Source organism: Euleptes europaea, chromosome 1, assembly GCF_029931775.1.
Source record: "Euleptes europaea isolate rEulEur1 chromosome 1, rEulEur1.hap1, whole genome shotgun sequence".
Lineage (NCBI taxonomy): Eukaryota > Metazoa > Chordata > Lepidosauria > Squamata > Sphaerodactylidae > Euleptes > Euleptes europaea.
In genome coordinates, this window is record NC_079312.1 from 122477222 (window position 1) to 122488606 (window position 11385).

The 11385-nt window shown below is 42.4% G+C and overlaps 1 protein-coding gene across 1 annotated transcript in view; it reads left to right on the forward strand.

Moving 5' to 3' along the window:
• LOC130479132 (myosin-4) overlaps positions 1-10315 on the forward strand; it is a 32206-nt gene extending 21891 nt beyond the window's left edge. Inside the window, exons 26-38 of the mRNA XM_056851471.1 lie at positions 903-1029; positions 1275-1393; positions 1624-1820; positions 4934-5117; positions 5698-5863; positions 6127-6251; positions 6407-6715; positions 6809-7012; positions 7515-7640; positions 7733-7903; positions 9302-9406; positions 9522-9617; positions 10030-10315. Of these exons, the coding sequence (XP_056707449.1) occupies positions 903-1029; positions 1275-1393; positions 1624-1820; positions 4934-5117; positions 5698-5863; positions 6127-6251; positions 6407-6715; positions 6809-7012; positions 7515-7640; positions 7733-7903; positions 9302-9406; positions 9522-9617; positions 10030-10185 (2085 nt within the window). The 3' untranslated portion in view covers positions 10186-10315. The remainder of the gene's footprint in view (positions 1-902; positions 1030-1274; positions 1394-1623; positions 1821-4933; positions 5118-5697; positions 5864-6126; positions 6252-6406; positions 6716-6808; positions 7013-7514; positions 7641-7732; positions 7904-9301; positions 9407-9521; positions 9618-10029) is intronic.
• Positions 10316-11385: the final 1070 nt, after the last annotated feature.

An 11385-nucleotide genomic window follows, 5' to 3' on the forward strand; every position in this document is an offset into this window, starting at 1 on the left:
TGTCTTCAAAAGTGGAGCCATGTGTTTCTGGTTGTCCACTTTCCGGTTTCCCCCCCAGCTTAGCTTTGCTTTGCTTTTTTCCAAACTTCTTTTTCTCTGATCTTTCTAGAAAGATCTAAGAAGGTTATTACACCCTCAGGATGGCACTATGTGCTTTTTCTAACCTAGCCACAATGGATGATGATGATGATAATAATAATAATAAATTGGTGCTATTTTACTGCTGGATAACAGTGGTATAGCATGCACTGGTGTGTGTTTTTTTAAACGCTGGACAAAATGCCCTCCAGGGAAATAGGAGTAGGATAGAAATGGAGTCCATGAGAGGATGACTGCGAAAAGCGTGTAGAAAATCCCCATGCAAATGTGCCATTGCTGCTGTGAATGCCTCTACATTCACAGTAGCAATAAATTCACAACACAGAATGATCATTGTAAAGATGCAGATTTAATGTTAAATTATTGTCTTGACATAGTTATAGCTTTGTGAGGGAGTGGAGTCAGATCATCATTTTTGTATTATTTTAGCATATTTGAAAAAAATGAAGGAATAAATTAGTAATTTCAAAATATTCATGTCAATCTATAGTGTATATTGAAGCTCTTATTTTCCTTGTTCCTTGCATAATTTTCCTTGACTTATTTTCCTTGTTCCTTGAATAAAATACATATGACCTAGAAGGGTATAACTTGCTTAGGATATTGTTGATAATGTAATATATATTCAGGACCTCCATTCTCCAGGGCTTCGTGTTTACTGAACATTGCTTTTTTATTCATCATTTAAATATCTATACTGACATTTCAAATAGCCTTACCAGACATTTTAAGATGTTGCAAAATATATCCTCTCAATATGAAATAAAGTAGAATCAGCTAACATGATTCTTTTTCACGTTTAGGCCAACCTTGAAAAGATGTGCCGCACCCTAGAAGATCAGCTCAGTGAACTTAAAACAAAAGAAGAAGAACACCAGCGCACTATCAATGACTTGAATGCTCAAAGAGCTCGTCTACAGACAGAAGCAGGTAGGAGACTAGGCAAAAGATTTAATACAAAGATGCTGGATTCCTGGGAGAAGGACATTATTTGTCCTGTAAAAGACAGCCATCCGTAACTATGAACACTGATATAGTTATCAAATATTGGCTGAACTGATTACTTAGGTAAACAGAGATTTGTTAAATTCAAAGACTTTCTCATTTTAAATGACAATTTTCAATGCAAAGCAAGGTCACTTACAATAAATCCTGTTATATCTTCTCGGCTTCAGGTGAACTCTCGCGGCAGGTAGATGAAAAAGATGCTTTGATTTCCCAGCTCTCAAGAGGAAAGCAAGCTTTTACTCAACAAATTGAAGAACTAAAAAGGCAACTTGAGGAAGAGATAAAGGTGTGGATTTTCAGTCATGAGTTCCTTTTATTGTCTTTCATGTTGTCAGCATTCTGTGCCCTGAAAATATTCTTTGTCACCATCTTACTAATACAAGACTAGCCATACTTATTTTTATCTATCTCATACCCTCTGTGCTAATGCCATCTAATAATTTTATGGATGGACAGGTTTTTCCCCTGTTTGGATGAATATTTGCATACTGAAACAATACTATATTAATTCTGTAGGCTAAGAATGCACTGGCCCATGGCTTGCAGTCTGCCCGGCATGATTGTGACCTCCTTCGAGAACAATATGAAGAAGAGCAGGAAGCCAAGGCTGAGCTCCAACGTGCCTTGTCCAAGGCCAATAGTGAAGTTGCCCAGTGGAGAACTAAATATGAAACTGATGCTATTCAGCGGACAGAAGAACTAGAGGAGGCCAAGTATGTAGAAGCACTCAGGCCAATAATGTGTTTTATTGGGGGAGTAACAAATGTAAAGCTGTGTAAGTATGATTAGGGGAAAAAATCATCCATTTACTGCAGCCTCTTGATGGAAGAACATATTCAGAGATAGGCTGTCTTTTTAATGTTTGATTTGGGCTTAGTTTGATTGGGAGAGAGCTTTGTATATTTATGCAGATTACTTTGGGCTTGAATCATGGCCATAGAACTGGGCTTGAACTGGATGGCCATGCAAATCCAGGTCCCCAACCTTTTTGAGCCTATGGGTATTTTTGGAATTCTGACATAGGGTGGTGGACAATATCACAAAATGGCCACTGCAGGAGGCAGAGCCAGCCACAAAATGTCAAGGAATGAGGTTATATATTACTCTAATAGTAGCTCTTCAACATTCTGGGCAGAAGCTATGTATAACAGGATTTCTTTTAATCAGAAGCCCTGCTGGGCAAAAGCCCCAGCTAGCCCTGCCCACTTCCTAAAAGCACTTGGCAAGCAGCAGGAAAGGCATCTGTGGGTGCCATGGCTCCCATGGGCACCATGTTAGGGACCCCTGCTCTAGACTCACTTCAATCTGAAAGCACAAATGTGTTTGATGAGGGCAATTATACGGAAACTCAGGCCAGACAGGACTGAGTGCTGTTGGTCATCAATGTCAGGGTCCGAGAAGTCAGCCTGTTTGGGTGGGATTGCACTTCCCCTAAACGAGTTGGTTCATAGACTGGGAGTACTAAAAGATCCATGATTACAGAAAGCAAAGACAGTAGACGAAAGACTCTTCAAGTTACAGATGTCCTCTCCAGGTTTTCCCTCAGACCTCCCTTTTGTAATGAAACTGATACTTACAGATTTGGAACATAGGAACCATCTTCAGCTATGTAAACGTGCACCCTCTTTCTGAGGACAGAGTGACCCATCTTTTCCAGTGCTACCAGATTATCTAGAATTATTAACCATTCCAGCCTTTCGAATACTTTTCTTCTTGGCCAGACACAATGCCTTACCCCTCAACGAATCATTTGGCAGATTCCTAGATAGCCCCATTGAACAGAGAGTCTGCCCATTTGGAAAGGCAAAGACAGAAACACCCATTTTTTTATTCAGTTGTGATTTATATTCTTCTGTAGGATTTTCTCTTTTTACTCCATTGATTTCACACTTTCCTGTTCTCACTATTATCTATCTGCTGTCTGGTAAAGATAAGGCTGTTACTCTATCCGTAGTTTATTATTTAATGGTCACTTTGAAGAAACTTTGAAAGTTATAAGCAAGTTACACCTAAACGCTTATTTGCACTGGAACTGGAATTGGATTGCAGAAAGGGATATCTGGCCAGTTATCTGATCTGATCAAATTCACATTAGATTGCTGTTTTGCATTTTATGTGGGTCTGCCTCTGAAGAATGTTAAAAAGTTTCAGTTGGTTTTAAATGCTGCAGCACCAGGGCGGGCTGGCTTAAATGATGAAGAAGAGGTTTAAAGGAACTCAGCTTACTTCCAGTTTGCATCCGGACACAAAGAGCACTAGATCTTACTTTTAAAACACGAAGGTAATTTATGCATGGGCATTTGGACTCACGTTTGGCCCTGGTCTGACTCAGTTGTTCCTTGGAGCTCTGCACGAGTTCTCCATCCATTAGAAATGACTTCGCTGCCAGCCCTCACAATGTCCGGGTCTTCCCATTCCTCTGTTAATCCTCCTTTTCCCTCTAACCTGAGCTCAGACCGGCTGAAATCTCCGTGCAGATGGCAAAACCGGGCCACAAAAAGATTGGCTTTTCTCACAGCCAATCACAAAGCAGCATGTAAAGAGGTGGAGATTAAAATACTTCCTGCTTCCTCAGAGCTCTTTCTGAGCAAAAGAAAGGCTTTTTAAAATGAAGGTTTGGATTTGCACCCCTCCCCCAGGGTTGCCAACTGCCAGGTAGTAGCAGGAGATCACCTGCTAATTCAGCTGATCTCCAGCTGATCAGATCACCTGGAGAAAAACGGCCACTTTGTCAATTGAACTCTATGGCATTGAAGTCCCTCCCCTCCCCTCCCCAAACCCTGCCCTCCTCAGGCTCCGCCCCAAAAATCTCCCATTGATGGCAAAGAGGGACCTGGCAACCCTACCCCCCCTTTCTTTCAGATTGCTCCGTTTTTTGTTTATTGTTCTTAAAATGCTTTTTTATACAGCAATATGGTTTTTGGGGGAAATCTTCTCTCACAGTCAACATTGCAATTACAAAGCAGCATTTAAAGGGGCAGGACATGATTTGAGCTTGGAGGCTGCTGGCGCAGAGATTCCCAACAGGAAAGTGTGGGTCCAGCCAGCAGCGAACCTCAGGCAAAACTCCCATGCATAAATTACCTAAATGTTCTTGGACCTGGGTCCAAGAAAGACTGCCTACTTTTACACAAACCTTTTTATTAGTTACATTCTTCTATCAGAGGATCAGGCCTGTGTGTCACCACCTTCCAAGATAGGGTTGCCAGCTTCAGCTTGGGAAACACCTGAAAATTGTGGGGGGCGGAGCCTGAGGAGGGCGGGTTTTGGGGAGGGGAGGGACTTCAATGCCATAGAGTCCAATTGCCAAAGCGACCATTTTCTTCAGGCGAACTGATCTCTATCCGCTGGAGATCAGCTGTAATAGCGGGAGAGTTCCAGCTAGTACTTGGAGGTTGGCAACCCTATGCAGAGGCAATATTAGCAGTAAAAGGCTTTTTCTGTAGTGGCGTCTCAAATGTGAAATGCTTTCCTTATAGCACTGTGACTTGGAACAGGTTTATTAAGGTTTAGGTACCAGGTACATTACCTTGGGTTTTTTTCCTTGCCTGGTTGGGCTCTTCTTACATACACGCTTTTAGCTGGTATACTGCAACTTTTAGTGACATTGATCTACTTTGAATCTCCTTTGATTGGCTGGCTAATTTTTCGCAGACCTGGGCCCTAAATATTTCAAATAAAAATGTGCTTGGACAAGGCCATATACCCAGTTTGCCCTAAATAGTCATATATATCCTAAAGAGAACGTTACAATGTCCCACTCACATCTGCTTACAGCTGAATCTGATATTTTACCCTTAATGAGTACTGTTTTCTATTATGTTAGGAAAAAGCTTGCCCAGCGCCTGCAGGATGCTGAAGAGCACGTCGAGGCTGTGAATTCCAAGTGTGCCTCCCTTGAGAAGACAAAGCAGAGACTTCAGAACGAAGTGGAGGACCTGATGATTGACGTGGAAAGGTCCAACGCCGCCTGCGCAATGCTAGATAAGAAGCAGAAGAACTTTGACAAGGTAAAATGTGGGGTGATGAACTTTCTCCATAAACTGTTACATTAAATTTATCTGTGAACTCCACGTGAATGGTATAAAATTTAAAAATGTTCTCTGTAAGAATTATTCTTGTGCTTCCTAATACTTGTACCCAAGGCAGAAAAAGGTACTTGTGAAAAAAACCAACTCTTCTTCTTCTAAGGTGTGTCTGGGGGAGGGGCCATGGCTCAGCAGTAGAGCATCTGCTTGGCATGCAGAAGGTCCCAGGTTCAATCCTTGGCATCTCCAGTTAAAGGGACTAGGCAAGTAGGTGATGTGAAAGACCTCTGCCTGAGACCCTGGAGAGCTGCTGCTGGTCAGAGTAGACAATGCTGACTTTGATGGTCCAAGGGTCTGATTCAGTATAAGGCAGCTCCATGTGTTCATGTGTAGTTTTGGCTGCCATAAAAACCATTTGAGCATATTGTACGAAAGCCTCCAGTCCAATGAACTCATGGATTATTTCCTGGTGGTAAGGTTTTTCTGGCCCAGTCATAGTAATTGTACAAACTGCTGATAAAGCATCCTTTACTACTTGTGTTTCTGTGTTGATATTTTGCAGGTTCTGGCAGAATGGAAGCAGAAATATGAGGAAACTCAGTCTGAGCTGGAAGCTTCACAGAAGGAGTCTCGCTCTCTTAGCACAGAGCTCTTCAAGATGAAGAATGCTTATGAGGAGTCCCTGGATCAGCTGGAAACTCTGAAACGCGAGAACAAAAACCTTCAGCGTAAGAAAGTCCATATTTCTTTTACAAAGGCTTTCAAAGCTGAACATGTTTATTTGTAGGAGGAGGCTTCTGTTTCTTTTGTATGCAATTATTTTTCTCTTAGGCTATTTTTGGGTGCAACTCACAACTCTCGTTAAAATCAGTGGAAAAACTTTCATTGATTTTAATGATTGGTGAGCTGCTCATTATGTGCCCTGCATATATCTCAATGGAGGAATATTCTCATCTCTTTTCTACCTGGCATTTTTCACGTATACCAACAGAGGAGATTTCTGACCTGACGGAACAAGTTGCTGAGAATGGGAAGGCTATTCATGAATTGGAGAAAGTGAAGAAACAGATTGAGCTAGAGAAAACAGATCTCCAAACTGCTTTAGAGGAAGCTGAGGTACGTAAGCCATTATACTCAGGTATTTTATGGAACAATCCTGAAGACAAGAAGTGTTCTCACTGGTATTCCAATGTCAATATATGTGCAGTGCACGTACTTTACTGTTGACCTATTAAAAAAATAATACACATCTTTTGGTTGTTGTTGTTAAGGCATCACTGGAACATGAAGAAGGCAAAATCCTCCGCATTCAACTTGAGCTCACCCAGGTGAAGTCTGAGGTGGATAGGAGAATTGCAGAGAAGGATGAGGAAATTGATCAGCTGAAGCGGAATCACCTGAGAGTGGTAGAGTCCATGCAAAGCACACTGGATGCTGAGATCAGGAGCAGGAACGATGCCATGAGGCTCAAGAAGAAGATGGAGGGAGATCTGAATGAAATGGAAATCCAGCTGAGCCATGCCAACCGCCAAGCCGCTGAGACACTCAAGAACCTCAGGAACACCCAAGGACTGCTCAAGGTACTTTTATATTCCATTACACCAGAAATAATAGCTGCTATTACTGTTCAAAGAATACCTGTTGGACCCCATTATCTCAATGTTATTTTGCAGGACACACAACTGCATTTGGATGATGCTCTAAGAAGCCAGGAAGACTTGAAGGAGCAAGTGGCCATGGTGGAGCGCAGGGCTAACCTGATGCTGGCTGAGATTGAAGAGCTCCGGGCAGCCCTGGAACAGACAGAAAGGGGCAGGAAAGTGGCTGAGCAGGAGCTCCTGGATGCCAGTGAACGCGTGCAGCTTCTCCACACACAGGTCAGCTTCTAGCCTCTAATACAGTCATAAAAACCCTAAAGTAGACAACACAGGTGACTGGACAGTAGGCATTTTTGTAAAACTGAAATGGTCATTACATGTTGCCCTCCCGCCTAATAATTATTGACACACATATGTCCAGTTCTTTGGGAAATGTGTTTGTATGCATTTTTTATTAATTTGTGTAAGAGGCTTTGTGACATGGCCAAGTGTCTCCTGTACATATGGTCAATAAAAATTCCAGTCATACCAATGAAGCTTGCACCAGCAAAATGTTCTGAGGTATGGAAAGTCAGTGTTAAATGTCATAATGCGATCAGTTTTTCTTTGGAGGATCCAGCTCAAGTGTTGGAGGAATTACGACAGTCTACAGCTGTTGACCTTATTGCCTGTCAAATCCCCAGGAATAGTTCCCACCCCCACCTCCAAAGAAGAATTAAGCTTATTCTGAAGACATGGCACTTTAGGGCTTATATCTATTGGTTTTATTATTTTTGAACAGAACACCAGCTTGATCAACACCAAGAAGAAGCTGGAAACAGACATTGCCCAAATCCAGAGTGAAATGGAAGAGACAATTCAGGAAGCACGCAACGCAGAAGAGAAGGCCAAGAAGGCCATCACTGATGTGAGTTGTAGGGAGTTTTTCTTTGAAAAGTATAACCTGGCTTTCATTGGTGTGGCTGATTTCTTGAATTGGACCAATTTTGATATTAATAGGCAGCCATGATGGCAGAGGAGCTGAAGAAGGAGCAAGACACCAGTGCCCACCTGGAGAGGATGAAGAAGAACCTTGATCAGACTGTGAAGGACCTGCAACACCGCCTTGATGAGGCAGAACAGCTGGCACTAAAAGGAGGAAAGAAACAGATCCAGAAACTGGAGGCTAGAGTGTGTATAGCTCATATATGAGCAGTTTCCATTCGTTTTGATTCTGGCACAATAATTTCTACACCTTAATGATCTTGTCTGTCAGTCGTCTTTTTCTAAGCCCTTTGTGCGATGCAAGAGTCTTTATCTCAGTCTTTCTCAAAAGAGCTCAAGGTGGCATAGACAGTTACCCATGTGAGAGCCAGCACGGTGTAGTCGTTAAGAGCTGTAGTTTGAAGCGGTGGACTCTGATCTGGAGAACTGGGTTTGTTTCACCACCCCTCCACATGAGGGCGGATGCTAATCTGGTAAGCCAGGTTGGTTTCCCCACTCCTACACATGAAGTCAGCTGGTTGACCTTGGGCCAGTCACACTCTCTCAGCCCCACAGTACCTCACAGGGTGTCTGTTGTGTGGAGGGGAAGGTGATTGTAAGCTGGTTTGATTCTCCCTTAAGTGGTAGAGAAAGTCAGCATATAAAAACCAACTCTTCTTCTTCATTTAATCCTCACAACTCTGTGAGGAAGGCTAGGCTGAGGCTGAAAAACAGGCCCAAGGTCCACCAGTGGGCTTCATGGCTGGCTGGGAGTTTGAAGCCATGAATCCTGACACTCTGACTAGAATACTACAGTAGCTCAGTTGTATTTCCAGGCAGTTTGGTGGGCATCTTACTAGCATATCCACTTGGTTGGACCATATGTGATTAGAACTGAAGGGAGGAAGGAAAGAAGATCGGGATTAGGCAGTAGATCGAGGTAAGAGTTCCTTCCTCCCTTCCTTCCTTCCTTTCCTTCTTTCCTTCCTTCTTTGCTCCTATGGCCCATGGGTCCTCAGCAGTTATTTCTTAGAGGAAAATATGATGGAGAGGTATTTGGCCATGGCCAATGTTATATTTGGGTCTCTATCCATCAGCAAAAAAGGGACTATTTTGTGTCTTGTTATGATGCAAGAATTCTCGCCAATATGGGGGTAATCCTTTTATCTCATTGGTGTTTAAAGAGGGGGCATTCCGAGTGAGTAAGCGAGGGTAGAAGTAGAGACCATGGCAGTTGGTAAAAGAAATTATGATTGGCATTCACCTGTCTACCCCCTGCAGCTAGGGTTGCCAACCTCCAGGTACTAGCTGGAGATCTCCTGCTATTACTACTGATCTCCAGCTGATAGAGATCAGTTCACCTGGAGAAAATGGCCATTTTGCCAATTGGAGTCTACAGCATTGGAGTCCCTCCCCTCCCCAAACCCTGACCTTCTCGGGCTTCACCCCAAAAATCTCCAGGTATTTCCCAACCTGGAGCTGGCAACCTTACCTGCAGCTCATCTTTATGGCCACTTTTCCATATAGATTCCCACAGTCTAATAGATGTCTCATGTATGAGATAATACTAGGCAAACTGCAAAAATCTTCATTTTTGTATTTCAGGTGCGTGAACTAGAATCTGAATTTGAGAATGAACAAAAACGCAGTGCTGAGGCTATCAAAGGTGTGCGAAAGTATGAGAGACGTGTCAAGGAACTGACCTATCAGGTAAGAAAGTAGCCTTTCAAAGGCTTTTTAGAAAAATTAAGATGTGAGGATGAAACAATGGGAATTAGTATTTTGCACATTATCTCTCTCTGTTTTTTTTTTTTTTTAAATAAAGTCTGAGGAGGACCGGAAGAATGTTCTGAGGCTCCAGGACCTGGTGGATAAACTTCAGCTCAAAGTGAAAGCATACAAGCGACAATCTGAGGAGTCTGTAAGTAATACATAAAACACTGCTACATAGTACATGCACTAACAGGTGCATTGCACTAACAGACCAAACACTAACTAAATAATGAAGTTATCTTGAACAAAAACATGGTTCAAATTACATATGGATCTTGTAAATTTGCAGCATTGCCCATATACATACTGCTGTCACCCTCCTGTGTTTACTAGGGGCCACATGGAACTCTGCTCTAATAGAGACTGTCCAATTTGCCTCAGTTTTGGGGAGTTCATTCTTTGTTTTTACAGTTTGAGTTTTTAGAATAATTTTCAGCACTTTGAAAAAATCCAAAGTGATTATTAGCTTTGTGTTTACATTGCTGAGAATTCAATTGTGCTAAGTGAAAAGCACAAAGGAGTAAGTACTAGGTCTGACACATTTCTCTGTTTGTTCCCAGGAGGAACAATCCAATGTGAATATTTCCAAGTTCCGCAAGATTCAACATGAGCTGGAAGAGGCTGAAGAACGGGCTGATATTGCAGAGTCCCAGGTTAATAAACTACGGGTGAAGAGCCGAGAAGTACATAAGAAAGTTGTTATAAGCGAAGAGTAATCTCAACTAGAAAATGCAGAGTGATTTGAAGAGATGCGCAAAATGTGAAGCTCTTTGTCACTCCTTGTATTTACTGTTAATTTTCCCCAGTCTTAGAAAATAAAGATGGTAGAGAACTTTGCATACTTAATTGGCGTGACTTTTCTTTTTAACTTCGTGCCTAAATAAAACATGGCCCATTCCACTCTATGTTCAGCTTCTAAGTTCCTTGTAACCATGAAAATGTGCTCTACTAACCATGCCTGATTGTAAGGACCAGTTCACATGAGTCCATGTGGCCACACACCTAATTGGACCAGACATGAGCCCAGACTTCTCTGCTAGGAACTCAATTCCTAACCCAGTGTCCTGATCCAAATTGGGACTGAGCACATCTGGGAATTGAGTTCCTAGCAGAGAAGTCTAGGTTCACATCTAATCCAAAATAGTTGTGGTGGTTAAATGGGAGGGTTGCCAGCTCCAGGTTGGGAAATACCTGGAGATTTTGGGGGTGGAACCTGAGGAGAGTGGGATTTGGAGAGGGGAGGGCCTTCAATGCCATAGAGTCCAATTGCCAAAGCAGCCATTTTCTCCAGGGGAACTGATCTCTGTCACCTGGAGATCAGTTGTGATAGTAAGAGATCTCCAGCCACCACCTGGAAGTTGGCAGCCCTACCACATGGACTCTTGTGAATTGGCCCTTACAGTCAGGCATGGTTACTATGTGTGAGCCTTAGCAAAGCACATTTTCATGAAGTGTAAACAGGCATAATGTTAGGCAAGAACTTGTATTATATGTAGACAGAATGCAATTCCATGAGATGTATTAATCAGCTTTCTCTCCCTCTGAGTTCCACTGTGATTTTTAAGGTTGGGACCCAGTGAAAGGTCTACCAAAAAGAACCGATGACCCCAAGTTGTGGGATACTTTTCAAGTGAGGTTGAGAAAATGAAAAATGTTACGCAGTTTTAAATTAATTGGGCTTAAGCACACTTAATTCTATTGCTGGATTGTAGCCATGGTGTCCCAGGAAATGGCTTGGCCTCTGGTTGTTCTCCAACGAGCCGTGCAGTTGCCAAGGACATAAAAGATCTGAGGGCAGAAATATGAGTATGTTAAATAGGAATCACTAGCTCTCTATGTCATTGGTAATTATAAAATGTCAAGTGCAAATATAAGCAGCTATGAAATCAGCAGAGGCATTTGGGTAGTCTCTTCTT